At 49.0% G+C, this 25,552-nt stretch overlaps 1 protein-coding gene across 1 annotated transcript; it reads right to left on the bottom strand.

The window, feature by feature from the left end:
- Positions 1-46: 46 nt before the first annotated feature.
- LOC126517563 (alpha-(1,3)-fucosyltransferase 4-like) lies at positions 47-2,917 on the bottom strand. The gene is made up of 2 exons (XM_050167318.3): positions 2,847-2,917; positions 47-2,022 (listed from the first exon to the last, which is right to left on the bottom strand). Exon 2 carries the CDS (start codon positions 2,013-2,015, stop codon positions 249-251), a length of 1,767 nt encoding a protein of 588 aa, XP_050023275.2. The 5' UTR covers positions 2,016-2,022; positions 2,847-2,917; the 3' UTR covers positions 47-248.
- Between the last annotated feature and the right edge of the window lie 22,635 nt (positions 2,918-25,552).

Raw genomic sequence — 25,552 nt, 5'->3', positions numbered from 1 at the left:
TTGCGTTTGTAACAGCACGCCAAGAAAAGACGGAGAGGAGTTGTGGGCTAAAAAGTTTATTCTGCACAGAAATACGTGTAAAAGTGTATTGCGAATCAACAGAGGGCCGTAAATAGCAGCGCCTGCACGAAAAGTACAACGGCTAGCGCATATAAATTACCAGAGTACAATAAAAACTGTCCAGGAGAACAAAAACAAGGGCCAGAAGAGGCACAGGTTAGTCTCGAGCACAATGCGAACTCCCGGTTTCACAGCTCCTGCATGAACTCGGAGTCCAGGCCGAAGAGCGGCTCGTCCCGGCAGTTGGTGCGGCGCGTCCACCACTCCAAGACGTTCGGATGCGGCGGCCGTCGCATCGGCGTCTCCCAAAGTGCGTGACACAGGGGACAAAGCAAGTTGACCGCAGTTACAACGGAGCAGTTGCGCTTCCATGCGAAGTAGCTGTTGTATTTTTCAGGGTCGTCAAGCAAGGTTCGCAGGTACTTGGCCAGTTGCCCCTTACCATGCAGCCCTGCCGAGCTCACAACTGAATGCTCTGGCACTTCCAGTGTTGCACCGGGTGGTGTCAGGACGACGGGAACGATATCGTAATCGAACGCGTCATAGATGAGCTCGTACGCGCTCTGGAAGCACACAGGCTCCAGGGAGACCACTAGGAAGTGATACCGCTGGGCGATGTAGCCGATGCACTCCGCCGGAGAGCCGCACTCGGACGCTCCGCAAGCTGGAAAGAGGCGGATGTAGACGGAGCCCTCACCATCGACGGTGCTGTGGAGCACTTCGCTTTCGAACCGGTTTTCCTCACAGTCATCCACTAACCACGCGGCGTCTCTTCGCGGCTGCTCGGTAATGCGAGACTGGTAAGGCGAGACTGGCTCGTCTGCGGACTCGTCGCAACGCCACGTCTTGTACGGTATCACAACATCTGCGTCTTCACGGCGGCCCATAGTCCAGTTGAACAAGTTCGTCACCAGTGGAAGAGACAGGGATGAATTGACGAACCGTCCTCCCTTTCCCATGGGCGGCAGATGGGCCCGCGCCCAGAATACCCACATCTGAGGAGCCGCACGTTGGGCGGGGATGTCGTACTGGTCCAAGAGCTCAGCATAAAAGACGACTGCATCACTCCTCACCAGGCGGCGCCGGTCGTTGGTGACCTCGCATACTTCGACATCGCGTCCATCGAGCTCGCACTGAATAGTGTCGTTCCAGGTTCCAGCGTCGGTATCTACGCTCAGAGATAGTGGATTATTTTGCGACACATGTGGATCCCACAGCAGTAGGCGCGGGAGCCCGTTGTCATCCGTACGATTGCGCCACGGAAGCCACGGAGGCAGCGGTACTGGAGTGGCCGGCGTCGGAGTCAGGCTGTGCATGACAGCGATAACAATGGCAATGATGGCAGTCACGAAGACAAGGCATATGATCGCCAGCAAAAAAATGCGACATTTGGGTTTTTCAAACCACCTGTGATGCAGGGACCCATAGGGATGGAAGTCGTCCGAGGTGTCGGACAAGCGGGAGGGAGCGCGTTCTTTAAGAGGCTGGTCCTCGGGCGTTGCGCCAGTTTCGGGTCCCAGCTCAGTGGCATCGATGGGCTCGTACTCGCTGTGCCCGGCACCTTGGGTTTCGGGCCCACTGTGAACCTTCTGGCGCAAGCGGCTCAGAGCCGCCACCTTAACCCCTTTGCGCGGGCTGGCGCCAGACGAGTGTTGGGGACGACCGGGAGACGGGCCACCTTGTCGGGGTTGTTCAGTCGTCGTAGTACTGGAGGCACCTTCGGCGGCGAGCGCCTCGTTCTGAGAGCGAGTGAGGCCTTCGGCTCCAGGCTCGCGTTTGACGGTCCCCTGGGCGCTGAACAAAACTACTTCGTCGTCCCCTTCCGCGGAAGCGGTGAGACACAGGCGCCTCGAATGCTCGGAGGACTCAGAACTCGAGGTCCGGAAACTGCGGAACGTAACTATGTTGGAGGGGGATGTGCTGAGCTGTCGGCTGCTTGAGGGCTGGTCCGCCATGGCAGTTCTGTAAAAAAGCGTCAGAGGAACATCAAGTACTGAGCATGCAGCTCAAAAGAAAAGTAAGTGGCAGAACACAAGAAACAAGTGATGCACGAACTGAAAGATCGTTCAAGAAGCGAGGAAGATCATCGGAAACAGAAAACTGCCGGCCTGGTACAGTAGAGATCGTGTGCACGTGAGGGCGTAGGACCACTAGCACCGGTACAAGGCGGCCACCATGACCTCAAAGCACCGCACACCCCTATTTAATTAAAATCACCGCGATTCATGGTTATCGATGTGTTGCTTGAATCAAAACGCGCCTGTCGCGTGGCCACACAGTTTCTGGACGCCTTAGTACCGCAAGACGGTGGGTGCGAAGATGGCAGTGAAAACCGCCAATAATTATAGACCAGGAGCATTGCAAGCAATCCAGTCCTCGAAGCCAAAGGTAGAATTTTACATTCACAGAATTATTTACGATTACTTACGCGTGCTGAAAACGCAGCCACTTGGTTCAGCCAGCGTTACCCGCTCACGCTACCGTCGTACCGGGCATGGGACGTGACAGTAGCCACCTAGAGTAACTGAAATGAAGCTAATTTCCGTAACCACTATGCATGAAGTAATTTAGGCTACCCTTTACTATCACGCATACAAGCATAACAGATGAGCCTCGACACATGTCCCTCTTGATCACTGAGGGTCATCCTGAGCCACGCTCTACTTTATACGTCAGAAGCACATACTTATTCTAGCGGGAAATGCATTGCATTGAGTGGCACTTAGGTCGTTTGTCCTAGCCTAGCAGAGACGCCCCTGCTCAGGTGATGCGAGGGGCCAGCTTACCTTGCGGTCGGTCACTAGTCCGGCGCCCAATGTATGTCTGTCGCCAAGCAGGTTCTGTGGACGAGTGAAAATTTCCGTTAGATGTCCTTTATTTTTCAATGAACGGTTGCACGAGAAAAGAGAAATAAGGGGAGGGAAAGAAGCGACCAAATGTGAGATACGAGCCGAAAACGCAACACACTGCGCATGCAAGTGAACAAGTGGACGGTCATGTGTGTGGTCAGATTTGGCTGGCGCACACGTCTGCCCAGGGCACTGATGCTTCTTGATGAAAAAGATAGTCGCGGAGCAATATACAAGCAAAATTGAGAGCCCCGCATTTAGACCTAACGAGCTCAAAATAACTCAGCACGAGGTTGCTGGTTGGCTTCCCAGCCTTGGCTGCCACATTTAGCTGGGGCCGAAATGCAAAGAAATTCGTGTACTATTTCATAGGCGGTGACTGATGCCCTCGGCAAACAATGTCCCTCATAATTTAGTGTACAGTTTCGGGACATTAAAGAAAAGGGCTTATAGCATGCCAAACCAAAGGGTCTAGAGAAACAGCGACCTCGTGGGCGTTTTATTGAGTTCCTTATTGCACGGCTCACTGCTTTTGTTCGATACGTGCTTAATTTGGGACCGAAACCCGGCAACTGTTGCAGATACCGTTGAGTATAAGCAGAACTGAACAGTCCGCTTAAGTTTATTTTCTAATTGCTGTCATCACTCTAGTGCATCAAGAATGAAAGCAAACATTGGCCTATAGGAATTAGCTCCTCGTCTCAACTTAAATATGTGACTTTTCGACGAGGCATATTACACTAACCCCCTCCTTAGACACACCACCTGTTTCATCGTCCATCCTACGCGTCATCCCGCACCGATCACCAATACAAAGTTCGTATTCCGTTAAGCCACACCAATATCTGTTTAAAATCTTTGATTCCAGGGACTACTAAGGACTAGAGCTACCTCTTCAATGCCAGCGCTGCCACCTCAGACGCCATTGAATTAAAGAAAGCGCTCACCTATTACTTCAACTCTACTCCGTAATGCCAGGTAAATAAATAAATTAGTAAACGCTCGTGGTCTATAAATCACATTAACAATTATTCTTTTCACCACAATGAAGAATCTCGAGCTTCGAAATGGGTGCCTTGTGGGAATCTAGCAATTCTTTATTCCCGAATTAGTATTTGCCGTTTCAAAAAGTTGGTCACAAATGGCTTTTACGTGTCTTGCCTAAGTTTACGTGTCTTGCCTAAGTTCGTTGTAGGTTTTGTGACGTTATGCTAGGTTTTGCTAAGTTGTTGGTAGGCTTGGCTAAGTCGTTTCTAGGTTTTGCGAGGTAGTGGTGTGCTTGGCTAAGTTGTTTCTAGGTTTTGCGAGGTTATGCTTCGTTTTGCTATGTTCTTGTCTCGGCGGGCTTGACGCTGGAAATTTTCCAGCAGTCGCAGGCCGAGATCGCTTTCTCAGCGACGTCGAGCGTTCAGGCGCCGACTCGCGCGTTCCCTGGACTGAAACTCGTGATCCTCGACTCTCGCCTCTACTCAGCCTCAGCTTCGGCGCGGTGTTCCGGATCATCTTGGCGGCGACGCATCGATCGCTTCTCCCTTGGAAGTACGGCTCTCTTCCTGGTAAGCTGCTTCTTCTTCGGGCATCCGGACTTTCTTCAGTCTTCGCATGGCAGCACCACGTCTGCACGGGGTAGAAGAGGCGAGAGGTGTATCGCCATGCCAGCTGTTCCGCGCTTTTACTCCCATGTGACGTCACGACTCGGCCCTATGCGCGTGGGGTGCGAGGAGGTCACGTAGCTCGGTAAACTTAATTGACCACAATCGTCGGCGTTTCGCATGCTTCAAACGGGGTCATTCTGCTCCAGGGGCCGATTCAGTCACTTCGCACCTAATGTAGAACTCCACTGTCCAGACTGTGGGGAGGCGTACTGCTCCTTATCCCATATGCTCTGGCAATGCCTTGCGTTACGCAGCTCATCGCTAACCACTCTAACCGACTGGGAGGCAGCCCTTAAGAACGGCGACCTCTCAGAGCAACTACGGGCTGTCTAGAGGGCCTGCGATGGGGCGGAGGACCACGATCTTCCGACCCCGACGTGGGTGCGGCCCGCGACGGCTAGGGGGACTCCCTCAAAAGTGAGGTACCCTAACGCGGTTCCTCAGGACCATTGGTAAAGTTCTTTGTCTGTCTGCCTGTCTGTCTGTCTGTCTGTCTGTCTGTTCGTGCTCTCACAGGTGGTTGCTAGGCAACACGAGGCGGTGGACAGCTTTGTTGAGTTTTCTAGTAACGCTCCATGACCGAATTAAAGCTTTAACAGCTCCGCTTTTAAAACTCAAGCCGCACGAAAATAAAGACTGCTTGTCGGGCTGCGGATTCGAACCACCAACCATCGGGTATCAAGACCACCACGCTAAGTGATTCAGCCATTTTAGGCCGGGTTTTATATGTATGAAGAAGTAGACGCAGCGCAATGCGCAAACCAATCACAGGCGTCCCCTCCCTGTGGAGGAGGGAAAGGGTGTGATATCGTGTTCGCTCGCCTCGCGTCCGCCGTTTCCCGCCGTTCCAAGTCCGGCAGTCAGATGGGGAGGACCCGTTTGGTTCGTTCTGCCGAAGAGCAGGCTGCGTTGAAGCAGCGGGAGCGGGCCGCGCGTCGTGCGTTCGGTCGAACTGGCGGTGTTTGATGAACGCAGCCGGGAACTCGCTCGAGAAAGGTTACGTTGTCGATGTGCTGACCTCGCCGAGCGCGAAGCCAAAGGGGGGGGGGGGGGGGGGGGGGATAGGGAAAAGGTGACGTGAGAAGGCATGGAAACGCTGGATAAACTGAAGTTCATGGTACGGTACGGTGCGTCTCTGCTATTTCTGAAAAATCAAACTATGCAAGTATGTCAAGCAGACAACTTACGCAGGGCGTGCAGAAGCAGAGCCGCAATAATTAAAGCGCACCGCAGGGTCTAGGCGACACAACGGAAGCGGTCGCACGTCAAATCAACACTTTTGTGTCCGCCGCGATAGCTTTGCGGATATGGCATTGCTCGAAGTCACGGATTTTACCGAGACAGCCGCAATTCGACGGGGGTGAAATAAAAAAACGCTCGCATGCTTTGAATGAGGGACCCGTTAAAGAACACTACGGTGCCAAAATTAATCCGGAGTGCGCCACTACGACCTGCCTCTTTCTCCGATTGCAGTTTTGGCATGTACAGCCGAATAATTGAATTAAAGTTTCGTCCTTCTGCCACGATGTGATGTGCCATGTGAGGCAATGACAATGCTCAACCCTCTCAGAGGTTATGAAATGTGGCGCACAACAACGCCTCAAGCAAACACATCTCCCTTTGTGTTATGTATACTACGCAGACAAACAGCAGCGGTGCATGCAAGGTAACGTTTATTATGAACTCACTACTATTATGTTGGACAAAACGTCGAAGAAATTAAAACATTCACCGTCAGCATCACCGTTACTTATCGTCAATAAAAGCAAACAGCACAGAAAGCCTCGCTTACGTCGATTGCCACAGTGTGTGGGATTTCTATATTTTTTTTTCCTTTTGTGATTGTTGTTTTCTCGGAGGAAAAAAATGGAAATATTAAGGCCCCGACATTGACCAGGCCAACACCTCCTCGTTTTTTTTTTTTTTTTTCAATGCCAGTGCAATCGCTCGCTCCCCAATGGAAGTCGTTGGTGCGCCTTAGTTCGGTGAGTTGCCGCGATGCGACGCTGCCCAGATGGTACGACTGATGCATTAGGTACGACTAATTTAGCTACGCCTACTTGCGTAACGCGGGCGTCTGAGCGTGCGCCACTGACGTTCCCGATGAGAAGTGGTAGGCGCCCCGTCCCTGCATAAGTGTCAGGTTATAACGCGTCTGTCAGTCTTCCTCCGACTTCCGCTGTGGTACTCATCCCCGCGACGAACACTAGCCGACGGAGGAGGGTAGGAAAGGATGGTTGGAGAGGGTGATGAATGGTCGGATTGGCCGCATCTGGCTGGCATTGAAAACAAAATGTAGAGGAGGCGCTGACCAGGTGGGCTTGAAAATACTGAAGATCACGATTTCCTCATTATTACTAATCTTTTTTTTTCAAGCCTATAGCTAACGCATCGTGTTTGATGAAGATTCGTTGCCATCGTCACCAGCACTTTATTCTGGGGCTCTGTTTTTTGCATTCATTCAATTGTTTCGGGCCGTGAAGAGGAGCGACGCGTACACAATGGCGCTGATGGTCTTGTTTTGCTTTCGTAACGTTATGCAGACTTGACGTTTTACCTAAGAAACTGAAATGAAGGCACTGAACCTAAAGTTCTTGATAAAACAGTTTTCTTCCTCAGTAAAAATAAAACAGCTAGCTCAAAGCGCACGATAGATAGATAGATAGATAGATAGATAGATAGATAGATAGATAGATAGATAGATAGATAGATAGATAGATAGATAGATAGATAGATAGATAGATAGATAGATAGATAGATAGATAGATAGATAGATAGATAGATAGATAGATAGATAGATAGATAGATAGATAGATAGATAGATAGATAGATAGATAGATAGATAAGGAAGTGCCTTAAGCAGGCAAAGAATGCCGATCGTTTTTAAAAAGCGCAGTGACAGCGCAGTGATCACTGCATTGTACCGTTTTCTCCGTGGCCGTAGAGCGCCGCTAATTTTCCCTAATCTATGCAGAGTATAGTTTTATTGTCTTCAGTCTTAAGCGTGCAGTTCTTCATTGTCTTCAGTCTTAAGCGTGCAATTTTTATTGCCTTTAGTTTTTTAGTCGCAAATAGCCCGTCCGGGCCTAACCCGGGCCCGACCCGAAGCGCCTAGGTCCGAGTCCGATCCGGGCCCGAGTCAGCAATTGCATACCCGGACCTAGCCCGGCCCACTAGCTAGGATGGGTCCGGGCTTTCGGCCCAGCCCGGGCCCATGCAGTGTTCTAAATTCCAAAGCTCCGCATTCGTTTCCTCGCGTAAGGAATATCAACTTAAACTAAGGGCATACTTTTGGAGTACTAATCTTTTAACGCGATAACCATTATTTGCCTGCTTCAGGCGTTTTGAACCTATCTATCTATCGTGTCTACCTGTCTAGACTTTTTCACCGACGAAATGTTGAAAGTTGTCCAGCAGCTTGGGCCATTAGGTCATGGTTGTGATGCCGCCATTGTCGTTCAGTCATCGCCATTTATGCTTTGACGGCACTGTCATCGTGCCGTCATCGTCACGCTTTTCATGCCCACCCAGTGGACCAAGCTGTCTATTAGCTCGGGCCCCTAGGTACGCCGTCGTGGTCGTTGCAGCATCGTCATTCCAGCTTAGTCAACCGCGTCTCGTCATGCCACCGTCGTCACGCCATTGACGTCATACACTCATCGTCATCCATTTGTCCTCACGTTGGAGTCGTCACGTTGACGTCGCTATACTAAGGTCATCATTTAAGAATGGTCACCTGATTGTAACCATCCCGTTGTAGTCATACCGCGTTTGTCACTCCATCGACGTCACTCCTTCCTATTGCATAGTCGTTGGTGCTTCGGCGTCGTACAGTCGTCTTTATGCCGCCATGGCCAAGCTAATATGGCAAGTGAATGATATACCAACATGAGATGACACCGCATTAGGCCAACCAAACCAACGGAAGTCTCAGAATGACAACTACATATGTAAAACAAACGCGACTTCAGAAATATGCCACGTTGCTACACGCTGGAATGCTAAGCATTACTATCGACAGTCATCATGAGATGTGTTCTGCAGTAACATTTTGAAATATTCTTTTTTTAATAAGAATTGTCGCTTGCAGCCCACTACCTGCGGATTGATATACCGCAGCAATTTTGATGCCTTTTGCCGCTTTATCTCGGGGGCTTATATCTAAATACGTGCGAAATGAGCCATCGCTTATCTGAGCAATCACTGCACGAAAAATTATGAATTATGTTAAATTCAAAAGAAAACACTAAAATGTAGTGATTTCGAAAAGCCGTATTTTATTTAAACTGCCTACTTTCTTTTCGTAAACTGTAAAAATATCGCAAAATTTCAAGAAACAGAACTTGCCGTGCAGAACTCTACCTCAGCAACTAAAAAACGATATCACGATTCTTCAAATTGCGCCTAATAATGCACCAAAAGCTGACAGCAATGATATATCATAGGCGACCCTGAAAATACCACTAATGAATTTGTTATTGTTGCAATAGCAACACGCTTCCAAACATTGTAACAAATTTACATAAGTTGTAAATTCGTGCACAAAATTTGTTCGCTTTTGATTCTCCAACGGATGCAGTTTATAGAAATGCGTATTTCTTTTGCATGGCTGAGTTGCGGATTTGTAAACCTTTTTCTTCAACATTACTGATTTTCTGCAATACATGTGAAAAATTTCATTGTCTAAATGACAATTCTATTTGCGCCTTGGTCACTGCAATTTAACTTCCTCTCTTACATACATGCAAATTTGCTTGGAATCATTTCGGCACTTTTCTCATAAAAGCATTCCTAGGTTTTACACGTATTTGAGTAGCTGCCATCGGAGATAGGCTCTAGTTAAAGCTTCTTCTTAAACAACGGGTCTCGCCGGTTCAATAGGAAACCTTTGAAACAGAAGGCTATCAGCAAGCCCGTAGCCACCGTGTTGCAGAAATAAAAAAAAAGGACCGGTCAATAAAAACATTCAATGGAAGCTTTGCGGGAGCCGTTATCTCAGCAAGACATCTCTCCGAAATGTCAACGTGCTGTCTGCCTAGGGGTCCAACAAGATCGTCGATTAATTGCCAGAAAAGCAAATAGTTGGCCGTCTTCGAGATAACGCTGATACATAAGCGCACTCGTTTCCATGTACCGAGGGACAACGACAGTCTCAGGGCGTGCTTCTTTTTATTATGTGTTTTTTTTTTTTTTAGTTGTGCGTCATGACATAGGTCATGGCGCGATTTTCAGAATCCTAAAGGTTGATACCCCACGTGGTGGCGAAAAAAGGAAACTGAACCAAATGTCCTGTGTATGTGCATCATGCTAGCTTACCAAATGCAGTGTTCGCTGTGTTGAGCAACACCATCGCCTCGTATACCGGAGGCTAACGTAAACACATCACAGTGATTCCATTCTGCTAGACTTCAAATGCGTGAGAACGATGCTGGTGGCTGACGCAAATGTTTTATACCAATAGGCTCTTACGTGTTTCAAGGTTGCATTTGGTCGGCTGTACGCTGTAAAATAATTTACACATTTAAGAGTGAATAAGGGTGGTTAACACATCATAGTAACAGGCTAAGAATAGCTATCTCTCTAATATGTTGAACGGCAATACTAAACAAAGGCTTCATTGGAGTAAACTAATTTAACTATTAAGTTGCGCTAAGAAAAATACTCCAGATAATATTACGATTAATGGTGTGAATTACGGCAATAATGAAGGAATAAACAAATTTAACGATTGCTTAAATCGCCATATAAACACTTTTTGCCTTCCTGAATGCACTAGTTCAGAAGGTTTAAAAGCATTTTTAGACATGAAGATTAGGAAGAGTTAATACTCATTTGGTCAGAAGATGGAGCCTGTTGTTTAAGTTATCTGTCCTGTATTCGCTAGCATGTACAATCTCACTCTCCCAACAGGCGCGTTTCCGCTTGAAATAAAAATGACAACCATTCCACTCTGTGAAGATGGAATGGCAGCGAAAGCTGACGACAGTCTAAGCTCTCCAACGAAGAGTAAAGTACTTTCGCTGCCATTCCATCTTCACAGAGTGGAATGATTGTCACTTTTAGCGTTGCAACTCTGCCGTCATTGCTCGCTTGAAGGTGACCGGGCTCGCGATTGTCGTTTTCGTTCAGCATCGCGGGAACGCTCTTCTGGTCGTTTCGCACCGACGCCGTTAGCAATTTCGTTGCTGTTCCCTCCGGCGCTCCTCGAACGCATGTTATTCTTCGGGTCTACAAACTATACGTGTCCGCCCTATCGATAAATCGATAACGCAGATGTTTTTAGCTCTGATACCTCTCCTGCTTATACGCTGCGATAACCTTGACGTCACGCTGTTGTTCACGACGAGCGTTCTCATCTGTTCCGAATTTTAACATCTGCGCCGCCGCGCTGCACCCGTATGGGTTTGTCAGAAATCGCTAAGTCCGTTTCTGTTGCCGGACGCCGAAAAAACTTTGGTAAGTTAGCCATATACAGCTTTCGCAGTAAAAAAGGCTAAAGTAGTCGTATTGCATATATCAGGCACCAAAGAAGAATTTCGTAGCCACAGACCTGTATTTGTGTTGACAATTTTCCCCTTGGGACTAGAATGAAGAATTTTTACGTGCCTCGTTGGTTTTGCAGGCGAAGTTTGTTGTGCCTCACTCATGTCGGCGTTCGTGTTGGTGTTGCAGTACAAAAAAAAAACCCAAGCCGCGCGAAAATAATAATTGCTTGTCGGGTGGAGGATTCGAACCACCATCATTGCATTAATAAGCAATAACTCTATGGTGTGTGACACATCGCTTACTTTAATCACTAATTATTTGAGTGACCGCGTTCAATGTGTAGCCCTCGGTAACGCGAAATCTGACTACAAGTCAGACATGGTGTGCTACAGGAATGTGTATTAGGCCGTTTATTATTTATTATTGATAGAAATCGTTTAGTTAACATAGAAAATTCGACGTAATATGTGGCATTGTACCAACTTCGGGATCGGCAATGGTATGGGGAGTGCTTAACGCCTGCTTCCCTTTCACCGCGTGTAGGCCCGCGCATTGCACCATCTTTGGGACCGGCCCACGCATTAGGAGTGCTTAACGCCTGCTTGACTTCTGCCGCGGGTCGGCCCGGTATTCCACAATCTTCGGGATCGGCCTAGGTATGTGGAGTGCTTAACGCCTGCTTCACTTCGGCCGTGGGTCGGCCCGGTATTGCACAATGTTCGGGATAGGCCCACGCATTAGTTGTGCTTAACGCCTGCTTCACTTCTGCCGCGGGTCTGCCCGGTATTGCACAATCTTCGGGATCGGCCCAGGTATGGGGAGTGCTTAACGCCTGCTTCACCTTCGTCACGGGTCGGGCCGCTATTGCAGAATCTTCAGGATCGGCCTAGGTATGTGGAGTGCTTAACGCCTGCTTCACTTCGGTCGTGGGTCGGCCCGGTATTGCACAATGTTCGGGATCGGCCCACGCATTAGTTGTGCTTAACGCCTGCTTCACTTCGGCCGTGGGTCGGCCCGGTATTGCACAATGTTCGGGATAGGCCCACGCATTAGTTGTGCTTAACGCCTGCTTCACTTCTGCCGCGGGTCTGCCCGGTATTGCACCATCTTCGGGATCGGCCCAGGTATATGGGGAGTGCTTAACGCCTGCTTCACCTTCGTCACGGGTCGGGCCGGTATTGCACAACCTTCGGGATCGGCCACGTATGGGAAGTGCTTAAGGCCTGCTTCACTTCTGCCGCGGGTCAGCCCGGTATTGCACCATCTTCGGGATCGGCCCACGCATTAGTTGTGCTTAACGCCTGCTTCACTTCTGCCGCGGGTCGGCCCGGTATTGCACCATCTTCGGAATCGGCCCACGCATGGGGAGTGCTTAACGCCTGCTTCACTTCTGCCGCGGGTCAGCCCGGTATTGCACCATCTTCGGAATCGGCCCACGCATAGGGAGTGCTTAACGCCTGATTCACTTCTGCCGCGGGTCTGCCCGGTATTGCACAATCTTCGGGATCGGCCCAGGTATGGGGAGTGCTTAACGCCTGCTTCACCTTCGTCACGGGTCGGGCCGGTATTGCACAATCTTCGGGATCGGCCCACGTATGGGGAGTGCCTAAGGCCTGCTTCACTTCTGCCGCGGGTCGGCCCGGTATTGCACCATCTTCGGGATCGGCCCACGCATTAGTTGTGCTTAACGCCTGCTTCACTTCTGCCGCGGGTCGGCCCGGTATTGCACCATCTTCGGAATCGGCCCACGCATAGGGAGTGCTTAACGCCTGATTCACTTCTGCCGCGGGTCTGCCCGCTATTGCACAATCTTCGGGATCGGCCCAGGTATGGGGAGTGCTTAACGCCTGCTTCACCTTCGTCACGGGTCGGGCCGGTATTGCACAATCTTCGGGATCGGCCCACGTATGGGGAGTGCCTAAGGCCTGCTTCACTTCTGCCGCGGGTCGGCCCGGTATTGCACCATCTTCGGAATCGGCCCACGCATGGGGAGTGCTTAACGCCTGCTTCACTTCTGCCGCGGGTCGGCCCGGTATTGCACCATCTTCGGAATCGGCTCACGCATAGGGAGTGCTTAACGCCTGATTCACTTCTGCCGCGGGTCTGCCCGGTATTGCACAATCTTCGGAATCGGCTCACGCATAGGGAGTGCTTAACGCCTGATTCACTTCTGCCGCGGGTCGGGCCGGTATTGCACAATCTTCGGGATCGGCCCACGTATGGGGAGTGCCTAAGGCCTGCTTCACTTCTGCCGCAGGTCGGCCCGGTATTGCACCATCTTCGGGATCGGCCCACGCATTAGTTGTGCTTAACGCCTGCTTCACTTCTGCCGCGGGTCGGCCCGGTATTGCACCATCATCGGAATCGGCCCACGTATGGGGAGTGCTTAACGCCTGCTTCACTTCTGCCGCGGGTCTGCCCGGTATTGCACAATCTTCGGGATCGGTCCAGGTATGGGGAGTGCTTAACGCCTGCTTCACCTTCGTCACGGGTCGGGCCGGTATTGCACAATCTTCGGAATCGGCCCACGTATGGGGAGTGCTTAAGACCTGCTTGACTTCTGCCGCGGGTCGGCCCGGTATTGCACCAACTTCGGGATCGGCCCACACATTAGTGGTGCTTAACGCCTGCTTCACTTCTGCCGCGGGTCTGCCCGCGCATTGCACCATCTTCGGGACCGGCCCACGCATTAGGAGTGCTTAACGCCTGCTTGACTTCTGCCGCGGGTCGGCCGCGGTCGGGTAGTTCTCGGAAGGAAAGAAAGGCGGAGCGCTACACCACCTGTGACTCACGCGTCCCTGGAAAACACGTCGACGAGCGGGAACGACGGCAGCAGAACCATAGAGCCTCGCCTGACGCCGTACGCGTTCGGACGTGGTGCGGAGCGTGCGACCGCGTGCCTGCGCGTACGTCTGATTGAGACTTAACGCAGTAAACATAAAGAGTGGACACTCCCATAGGCGACTGCGGCCGACTTTGGCTCTCAGCGCACCTAGCGGAATCGGCGAAACGCACCAGCCTGCAAGGCGGTCGCACTTGACGCCGAATCTCGGAGGCCCTCATTTCAGTTTCATTTCTTGTATTTTTAATTTTTTTTTTTGTGACTCATACCGTTGCTTAAATCGAGTGATTTCATGCAGGCGCTTGTGCCGCTGTTTATAAGTTGTGATGACGAGCACGCAAAGGTGTTTCACTTCATGTTAGTTTCATTTAAATTCACATTTGCTGCTTAAAGCTGTAACTTAGCGCAACAATCATGCCAACTGTTGAGGAAGTTAATATTATCGCTTATGATATTGTACGTCTAGTAACTCACGCCAAAAGGTGTATCGTAAATAAACGTGCCATGTTCGTTAAATATAAATCAACTTGATGCACACTCAAAAACACGAGAACAGCAGACAAAAATTTATTACAGCAGGATTGTAAGAAGCAGATACATGAAAACGGGAAGAAATAGCGAAATGCAAGTAATACGGGTGCCACACGGCGCAGTTTTAAACGCGATCAAGTCCAATCTGATTTGAATTTCTCGGTTTTGATTGGTTCTTTTGTGCAAGCTTAGCGATGGAGCGAATAGCAGTCGAGATTTCAATCCGGATCGGACTTGATCGCGATCGAAAGTGGTCGTGTGACACCGGTATAATGGAGAATAGTCCGAAATTAATGGCGTGATGGCAATAACTTTGCACAAGCAAAACACATAGAAGGCGTGTTGCAACTATCCAGATAACAAAAAAAAAATGCTGCACATGCACGACAGCAATTAATATGCTCAAAATGGAATTGTTTTAGAAAGAAAAAAAATATTACGTTTTTCTCTAATACTTCTGCGAAGGAGGTTGAATTAGGGCAGCAAAATTATGTGAATGGTAGCGTGCCGAAATAAAATGGCTGCAAAAATAATTGAGCACGCACCAACATCCTCATTTCGAATGTGCAAGCCAGTGTGTCCGTCATTAAACAGCTGCAATTAAGCACCTTGTGTTAGGGGTCTTCACCTGCTGTCTTCGAAGCCTTGCAATCGTCTTCTAATACATGGAATTTTGTCCTTGAGTATGTATGATGTACCTTGGTTGTACATTGTATATTGAGGAAATGGTGGAGATTCCTGCAATACGTAGAATGAGACACAGAAGGTAAGCAATGCTGGAAGCTTCAAAGCTATTGAGTGTAGACGCTATGTTCCTTCGTATAAGCACTACTGGAACCTGCAAGGCTTTATAATGGAGATGCTGCGTTCCTTCATGTAATGCGTGTTTTTTTTTTTTTTTTTTTTGTTAAGGAAGCACTTTTATATATGCTAAGAAACAAGGAACTTTCTACGGTAACGCCTCCCTACACAATGAAAACATGAAAACACGTTTTTTCAGCCCAATGCAGAACAGCTAACAAAGCTCGAGCGCTCATAGCCTGCTACAGAGGTTGAGAGAGGGCGCATTATTGCAGTACTGCAAATACTGCACGTGCACCGCTTTAGAAATAGCTACATTTCTTTTGCAAAAGTAGCGCACCATACTTTTCCAGCAGTCGCCGAGCGTATCATAAAGCTCTCTGCCCCGAACGGCATGTGTTCATAGTCTGCATTTCTTATGGTATGGTATGGAGAACTTTATTGGGTCCTGAAGGTCAACCATACGTTGACGCGGGCCGCTCCCACGTTGGGACTGTCAGGCCGAGCCCTTCAGCCACATCGCGGGCCTTCTGGACTGCCCGTAATTGGTCAGAGAGTGATTCACTGTGTAGCATTTGCCGCCACCATTCTTGTTCCTTGTCACGGTCTGTGAAGACCGCGGGGTACTGCCAAAGCATGTGGTCAAGAGTAATGATGCCATTGCACTTACTACAGTTGGTTTGAATTTCCCTCTCCGGATAGATCCTGTTAATAAAATATGGACTTGGGTATGTTCTTGTCTGTAGCAAACGTAATGTGACCGCTTGGGCTCTGCAAAGCTTACCGTGTGGCAATGGGTATTCCCTTCTGCTTAAATAATAATGCTTCGTGATTTCGTTATATGTTAATAATCGATCCCTGTGTTCCCCGGGTGAAGTGTAAGTTGCTCGGTCTTGAAGAGCACGGCTAGAAAGTCCTCGTGCTGCTTCATTTGCCACCTCATTGAGGTTTCTCCGAGCTCCGTCCACCACCCCCAGATGTGCAGGAAACCAGCGGATTTCGATCCTCTCACTCTTGACCTTCTCTAATAATTTTGTTGCTATCCGTGTCACATATCCGTTGGTAAAATTGCGTATGGCTGTTCTAGAGTCGCTGTAAATATGTGTCCACCGATTAGCCCGGATGGCTAAGGCGATTGCTACTTGTTCTGCTACTGTTGGGTCCTTGGTATAGACGGTGATGGCATCCCGTACGTTACCTTGAGTGTCTACAACAACGGAGGTATACGCATCCTTGTTTTTAACCCAGGCAGCGTCAACGAACACCGCCTGCTGCTTATGTTGATCTATGTCTTGAAGGAGTGCCTTCGCCCTTGCCTTCCGTCTCTCGAGGTTATGTGTCGGGTGCATGTTCCTAGGGAACGGGGTCGTCTTTATTGTTTCTCGTAGTCCCGCTTGCAATTGTGTTAATAATTCTCCTTCGTTGGTGTGGTTGTTAATTTCTACGCCAATTTCTTCAAGTAGCGCCCTCCCAGGGCGTGTCCCCATTAGTCTCTCCTGGTGGGCCACCTGTTGAGCCTCAGCTATCTCCTCTAGTGTGTTATGCAGCCCTAGGCGCAATAAGCTATCATTGGCCGTGCTGATGGGAAGTCCTAGTGCAGTCTTTATAAGTCGTCTGATTAAAGCGTTTAGCTTGTTCTTATCAGCCTGTGTCCATTGTAGCATGCCAGCCACGTACGAGAAGTGGCAAAAGGCGAATGCATGTACCAATCTTATGGCACTGTCTTCTCCTAGCCCCTTATGCTTGTTGGTAACTCTACGCAGAAGCCTAATGACTTCTTCTGACTTGTTAGAGATGTATTCTATCATCCTGCAATTAGAGCCGTTCGCTTGCAGGAGAAGTCCTAACACTCTAATAGTCTCCACCTGCCTGATTGGTTCTCCATTCTTGGCGTATATGTCAATGCGGGGTTCTTCCTCTGGGATATATCCGTTCGGCCTGCGCCCACGCTTACTGCTCCGTAATACCAATAGTTCTGATTTTTTAGCAGAGCAGTTCAGTCCCATACCTTCAAGTGTTGTTTCTACCACATAAATGCTTTCCTGTAGTTTGATCTCTGTTTGTCCCATATTACCTTGGGCACTCCAGATTGTTACATCATCTGCATATATAGCAAAGTGGATACCCTCAATCTGCGCGAGACCTCGAGCCACTTTTGACATTGCCAAATTAAATAACATGGGAGATAGGACAGACCCTTGTGGTGTCCCACGATTCCCAAGTTCCAGGGTTGTCGATTGGAGTTCGCCTAACCTGAGACAAGCAGAACGGCCACCGAGAAAGGCTTTGACTATATTGTGCAATCGCTTACCCAATCCCATCTCCGAGAGGATATCCAATATGGCCCTGTGCTTGATGCGATCAAAGGCCTTTTCTACATCTAGGCCTAGAAGAGCTCTCGTATGTAGCGGGCTAGCAAGAATAAGGTGATGCTTGATTAAAAGCATTGCATCTTGAGTCGAAAGTCCAGGACGGAAACCGATCAGGTTATGCGGAAGAACATTTCTGTTTTCTACATACTTAGTCAGTCTATTGAGTATGACATGCTCCATGGTTTTGCCCAGACATGATGTTAATGATATGGGTCTTAGGTTATCTAGATTGAGTTGCTTGCCTGGTTTGGGAATAAGAATTGTGTTAGCAATTCTCCATTCCTTCGGATAATCACCGTTTTTCCAGAGTTCGTTGAAATACTCTGTTAAATATTTTATGGAATGATCGTCCAAATTTTTCAACAACCTATTGGAAATGCCATCTGGACCGGCAGCAGATCTACTGTTGAGGTCGTACAGGGCTGCACGAACTTCGCTTTCTGTGAAGTCTTGATCCATAGGCTCACAGTCTTCCCCTGTATATTCAGGCAGGTCTGTACTCTCACTGCTATCCTTAAGTGGTAAATACCTAGCTGCGAGCCGATCCAGAATGGCCTCCTCCGTTGTGTCTTGACTCTCACGATGGACGAGTCGTGCTACTGCTGTTCTCCTATTAGATTTTGTGTCGTTCTCATGAAGCAAATGTCTAAGTAAGTTCCAATTCCCACCACGTCTGATTCGACCATCTATGGAATTACAAAGCTCATCCCATTGTTGTTTCTGTAAATTTCTGGAGTGTTCTTCAATCTCCCTATTCAACAATGCTATGCGCTTCCTGAGTCTCCTGTTCAGCCGTTGCGTTTTCCATCTATTTAACATAGATTGTTTCGCTTCAATCAAGTGCGCCAGCCTACTGTCCATGATTTCGATATCCTCCTCTGTGGTAATATCCTTCGTTGCCGCCTTTACATCTTCTTTGAGCTGAGTGGTCCAAGTTTGGAGTGTTTTCTTTTGTCCTGCCTCTGTCTCAGCTCTGCTTTTCCTTGCTTTCCGAAAAAGATCCCAGTCAATGTAGTTAAAGTGCTTTATCTCATTACTTGGTGTTTCCAATAGTATTTGTAATATGTAATGATCACTACCCAGGTCAATATTGGAGTTATTCCAGCCAGCGTTCGCTAAGTTTGATACAAAAGTAAGGTCTGGGGTGGAGTCCCTGCATGTAGATGTACCACACCTAGTGGGATAAGCTGGGTCTGTGATGAGGGAGAGATTAAGATCTGTAGCTAGGTGCCAGAGTCCATCCCCTTTCTTAGTATTCCAGCGATATCCCCAGGTTTGATGTGGGGCGTTGAAATCCCCTCCAATAATGAGTGGAGCGTGCTTAGTAACAGCCATAGTCTTATTAAGAAGTGCCCTGAAACTCTGTTTCATGTCGCTAGGGCTGCTATAAACATTAAGACAAAAGAGGCTTTGCGGTTTGCTTCTATTCCTTTTCAAAATTATTTCCACTAGTAAGTATTCTAATTTGTTTAGTCCAAGGCGCAAATCATGTTCTATGTAAGGTATTTTCTTATCTACGAGCGTGGCTAACCCCCTACCCGGCTCTTTGCCCCTGCATGTCGCTTTGTATCCGGATAGGCTGATCTCATCCGCCAAGGTTTCCTGCAGCATAATTATTTTCGGTTTGTCTGGAGAGGTTTTTATTAACTGCATAAGAGGTGCTTTTTTGTGATAAAATCCTCGGCAATTCCATTGCCACACGGTAAAGCTCCCCCTGCTAGCCATTGCTTATAGAGCCCGCCTTACTGCTACCCGCTAGAGTACGCTTCGTAGAACCCCCCGACACGCCAGGGAGCGATCTCACGCTTTCTGCTTCTGAGGGTAGGTATTCGTCGTCATCGCCCTGTGCTTCTACTTTGGTGAGCCTCTTTTCAGCCGTCAGTCTCCATTTCCATAACTTATCAACTTTGAAGGTAGTTTTATCTATGGCATCTCTAAGTTGTTTAATCGCCTCCTTGATCTCTTCCAAAGCAGAGCACACTGTCGTTTCTACTGGGCTTATTGCCCGCTTCTTTGGAGCTGGTGTGTTTTCTTCATCCTGGCTGTTGTCATTATTCACCGGTTTGGCTATTGCTACTTTTGTGGAGTTAGTCTGCGAGTTCTTGCGAAGTTCTACAACTTGCTTAGTAAGTTCTTCATTTGCCTTTCTCAGATACGTTACTTCTTTAATTAGCTGTTCTACCCTGGCATCATTATCTCCGACCAGCCGCCCCGCACCGCTCTCCGCAGCCCTCACAGTACCTTTCACTTTGTCGGCCCAGGTTGTTTCAGATGTCGTCTTGTCGCCAGGCGTCTGCCCTCCTCCTTCGAAGCGCACCTGCACTTCACGTGATCTGGAGCGGCTTCTGCCCTTCGACGGCGAGCGGCGTCTTGACCGTGTGGGGCTCCTTGAGCACGTGCGCCCCCTGGTGCCCGTTTGGGCATCCCATTGCAGCTGTGCTGATGTCGCCTCCGATGCAGATCTGTTGCGTTCTCGTCGTCGAACTCGTACCACGTATGGAATTTGGTACCGCTGTCGGCAAGTCTTGTCCCCAGTTGGGTGGTCCCCTCCACAGAATTTGCACTTAGGCACACACATGTGATTGTCCTCCGGGTTTTGAGTTCCACATCCTCTGCACTGTACCACGTCCGGTGTTGGACACACATCTGATCGATGTCCAATCTTTCCGCAAGCATAGCAGACATCAAACTGCTTCCTATACAGGTAACACTTTACGAGGGTCGACCCGTATCTTACATAATTGGGTACCTTGAGCCCATCAAACAGAACAATAACCGAACCCGTGGATTTAATACGTTTGGCTGCCAATGCCAGTGGGTTAAAGTCATGCACAATGTTCTTCGTTATCGTGGCCTGATTGTCTCTGAGGTCAACTCTCCGAATCACTCCTTTACACGTGGTATGCGGAGCTGTCTCGTAGGCGTTCACTTCGTATTCGGTTTCCACTATAATGATTGACCTGATTCGCACATACCTGGCAGCATGGCTGGGATCTGGTGTACTAACCACCACGATGTTTTGCGTGAAGTTAGGGCAAACGACATCCTCTCGGGCTTGTTGCGGAGTCAGGCCCGATGCTTCAATAACCGCCACGCCTATCGCTGTGGTGCTCACTTTGCTCAAGTTGAGACCTCCTCGTGGGCGGATGATGATTTTGCTGTGCTCCTCGGGCAATTGGGGCATCCTTGATGCCTTGACAATCCGGTTTTTGAACATAGTGGTTGCAGGTCCCTTGTTCTTGCTGCTGTTGCCTTGCTCTTGCTGGCTCTGCGGCGATGTTTTCCCATCGCCAGCAATCCTTGTGGTGGAGCGAAATTTTCGGCTTGTCACAATTTGCCAACCTAGATCTTCCTCATTCTCTTCTAATCCGGTAGCGTCTTCACCTTCCATGCGCGTTTCCGCCATCGCGGCACGGCGCGGCCAGTAGGCCTACTTGGGTCTTGCACCAAGAAAGGCCAGTAACAGTCCAAAAATGAAAGTCCCACCTTAAAGAAAGGTGTCCGCAAATTCCCGGTGACTTCACAAATCCAGTGATGTGCTTGAATCCGTGATGCTGGCAAAGAAGGCTGCACAAACATTCAAAAACGACGGAGCCGATGTGAGAGACGTCCGCACCTCGGCTTCTTCTTCTTCGTCATTGTATCGAACGTGCCTCGCCGCTCTTACGCTGCCGCATCACTGTTATCGCTAGCATCACCGCTCATTGCTGCGCATAAAGAATAATACCAAATGAAAGTCAGCGTAGAAAATGCGCAGCAGCTGTTCATGGCTGCAAGGCTGCCGCCACTCGTTCATGCGGCTAACAGTGACATAACGAAATGCGAAGAGAATAAGTCGTTAACAAGGCGCAAAAGAACCCGCTGTGACCTTACCATCAAACGGTGACGAAGCAGACCCTGGCAGACAAACCCAACAACGATGCTCAGGTACATTTTACAGAAAGAGCCCGGCGGGCGCGGCCTGACAGGCTTCGCACATGTTGGGTCGTGTCCAGTGGTCGTGCCGCCTGTCGAGCTGCTAGCTGCAGCCGCAGTCACAGCCGCATTTTTCTTGATGTATTCTGCCACCTAGCGGAATCGGTGAAGCTCAACAATACCTTCAAATAAAAGACCCGAGTGCGGAGCAGTGGGAGAGGGTGCTCTCCAGCAGCGACCCGAAAGTTCAGCATGGACTAGTAAGGCACGCTCGCCGAGTAGCTACCCTCAGTGGTGCCCTGGAATAGGGGCGTCGACCCTGCGCAGATGGGGAAGAAGATCGTGAAGACGGCCGACCGCATCTGCCACCGCTAATTTCTAACCAATTAGAGCAAATAAAGTTTTTCCTCCTCCTCCTCCTCCTCCATAGCTCGACCGCGAAACGGCTCGAGTGTCCGCTCTTGTCGTTTACTGTGTTACTCCATGGCAGAACCAAGAGCGGAACTGCATATCGAGACGCGGTGAGGAGCAGCCGCTCCACGACGTGCGACGGCCGCCGCAAAAGTTCAAGTAGCCCAAGTGGAAGCTGGCGGCGAAGCCGCTCCAGTTTCCGACAGGGAGGAAACCAGACGCTACCTAAGAGAGTCTCCTTTGGGAACAAGTCTGGGCCCAAGCCAGAGCAAGCCCTGCAAGAACGAGACCATGTGAAGGAGGTTGCCGAAGAGGTTAAGAACCTAAAACAGCAATGGGCAAGGGCAAACGCAAAACTCCAAACGCAAGAGAACAGACAGCCAAAAAAATGTGTCCCGGCGACACAGGCTGCTGGAGAGCTAGTGGCCTGCGTCCGTATAGAAACAGTAACACCATGGATGTCGAACACACTAGGTGCCCGAAGAGCGCGATGAACCAGCGGTACTCGATACCCACAAGCTCACGGATAGTGCAGACTATCTAGTTAGCTATAGGGTAGACAAACTAGAGCCATCCATCGCTCAACTGGTCCACACCTTATCCGAGCACATAGCATCTTCAGCAGACAACTTGGCTAGTCTTGAACAAGTCTTCACTCACGAGAAGACCAAGACTAATGTCATACTCAATAGCAATGGTGCTTCGCAAGCGGCGACGCATACCCTGGCGTAGAAATAGTTTAGCACCGCCCCCACTAAGGTATACCGTGCGAAGGGCCTCAAGATGACCTCGGCGTCCCCAGTCAGGGCAGAACCGTGCAGTAAGAAGGATGGCTGCGGCTGTTAAAATTGTCCAGTAGAACTTGAGGTCATTCACACGTACCAGAGCTGCCCTGAAATTTGCATTAGCCACTTTCGACCCAAAAAATTGATGCCGTGGCCCTTCAGGACACGGGCACACAGGTTAAAATTACAGGATATGCCACCTTTAATGATATCGCCATCTGGCTAGTACGCTCCCCACAGCCACTGCAGTGTAGCGCTATCACTGCTATGCAAATTGAACTGGAGGAAAAGAAAATTCTACACACCTCCATACAACACCTTACTAAACGGAAAGATGACATGTGCATATACATTCTAAATGTTTACAGTACTCCACGGAGAAAAATGTGAAAATCGCCAGTCTGCTGAGGAAGGCCAGCAAGACAGTTAGCACAGCACAGTTTGTCATTACCGGAGATTTCAACGCCCCCCATACTGTATGGGGGTATCAAAAGTTCTGTAAAAAGGGCGATGCCCTACTTTCGCGGCCAACGAGTTGGAACTCGCACTGGTTGTAGACCAAGACCATCCCACCCGCATCGGCAGGAGTGTGAGCCGAAACACTACACCCGATCTATGTTTTGTAAGGAGTGCGAACGCAGTCAGCTGGTTCAACACAGAAACCTGCCTCGGCGGTGGTCCTTACCTCATTACCATCATCGTCCCCTCCAAAGGATATAATAGGAAAACACAATTGGCTAAGCACACCAAGTGGGATGTCTTCCGATACGGGCGTAACCGCATGTCACTCACGGACATCGCAGACGTCTCTGCATGGACCGAGGAACTCGTACAAGACGCGGAGAAGGCAACGGTAGAAGCACCCCTTGAGGAGGAGAGCCCTGTGCCTGACTCAAAATTTGTAACCTTATGGGAGAAACATCATGACCTTCTTAGTAGGTGCATGGACAATAAATTCAATCACGATTATAGGAAACAACTTGCAGAAATAAAAAAAGAAATATAGGACTATTCGAGCCAACTAAGCAATGCGCAACAGCGACAGCTTTGTAATAACATCAACGGTGACCTAGGAAAGAAGGACCTATCGCCCATGCTTAACACATGCTTAACGCGGATCACTCGAAAAATGCATCCCAGAAAAAAACCCAGAAAATTCTGCATATTTTTCCTCGCCATGACGCGGCTCTAATTGACCGTTTAGCAGCACGCTATCTCAGCAAGGATAAGGAGGAAAACGTGTACAGATGATGTAATGGAGAGGCAAATGCAGCTTTAGACTGGGACATCACGGAGGCGGAGGTATGAGCTGCACTCTGTGAACTACGCACATCAGCCGCCGGGAACGACAAAATTACAAACAAGATGCTCAGAAGTCTGGATGATCAATCAATTACAAACATCACCAAATTACTCAACAAACATTGGCGGGAAGGCACCCTCTTACAAAGAATGGGAGGATGTCAAGGTAATCTTCCTTTCGAAAACCGGGAAAATTATCAACCTGGAAAACTTGAGGACAATTTCATTGACCTTCTGTTTGGGGAAAGCAATGGAACATCCGGTCTTCAACAGACTAGTGGATCGCGCCGAAATTAACCAGCTCTTCCCAGAAAGCATAATTGGATTTCGGCCTAAATTATCCACGCAGCACATTATCTGGCAAATTTAAAAAGACTTTCTGAATCCGGCTCACATCCGTGCGACGGGAACCATACTCGGCCTTGACATTCACAAAGCCTTCGATAACGTTTCGCACAGGGCCGCGCTCGAAAGCTGTTGGGAATAGGGTTGGGAATAGGGTGAGAGAAAGAGAGAGAGAGAGGGCTCTTTATTAGAAAAACAGAATTTTGCCGGCCGGTATATAACCGCTGGCATGCTACTCTGCATAGGGATGGGGAATGGGATTAAAAGGTTCCAGAGGAGAGTAGGAGAAAAAGAGAATAAACATAAATATGAAATGTCCAAGTGGACCTGATACTAATATTTACAGATGACATGGCGGGTAAACTTAGGCTTTTGTATATGAAGTGTGCAATCTTAAAAGCTTTCCTATTAGACAGATTTCTGACGGGTATTTGAACAATAAATCCAAAACCCGCCGCTGTGTGAAAGGGCCGGGCATTGGACCTAAGATGCTCGGTAACGCTAACGGTTCGTGGCAAGGCATGTCTATTTGTTGCTCAAAAAATTGTCTCTCGTCGCGGTACGCGGGGCATTCTAGTAATATGTGCTCCATTGTCTCTAAGTTGCGACAGTTATCACAGTATGGGTTAGTGGTAAGCCCTATGCGGTACGGCACCCCTTGAGGAGGAGATAGTACAGATAGTTGTTCGTCTATGCCACGTTCAGTCAAGACGATGTTACAATGTCTCTAAGTGTCGAGGAAGTGGTCGTGGAATTTTCGGTCTCGTTTCTGGGTCAATGTAACGCAGGAAGTTATCTTGGGGAAGCGGCAGATTCCAGATGCAGTCTTTTTCTTGATAGGCATATTTTTTGCCATGTTTGAAGCGTCGGCTTTTGTAAAAAACATAGTCTTTTGGAATTGCGGTATTGGAGTCCATTTCTGGCAGCTTCATCCGCTCTTTCATATCCCGAAAAGCCGGCATGGCCAGGTATCCACTAGAACTTTATGCAATGCCCACCAATCTTTGCCTTGTGGTGAAGATAAGCCCTATGCGGTACAGATAGTTGTTCGTGTATGCCACGTTCAGTCAAGATGGTGTTACAATGTCTCTAAGTGTCGAGGAAGTGGTCGTGGAATTTTCGGTCTCATTTCTGGGTCAATGTAACGCAGGAAGTTATCTTGGGGAAGCGGCAGATTCCAGATGCAGTCTTTTTCTTG

Source organism: Dermacentor andersoni, chromosome 11 (assembly GCF_023375885.2).
Source record: "Dermacentor andersoni chromosome 11, qqDerAnde1_hic_scaffold, whole genome shotgun sequence".
Lineage (NCBI taxonomy): Eukaryota > Metazoa > Arthropoda > Arachnida > Ixodida > Ixodidae > Dermacentor > Dermacentor andersoni.
Note: the sequence above shows the minus strand (reverse complement) of the source record. Positions and strands in the feature narration are given on the sequence as shown.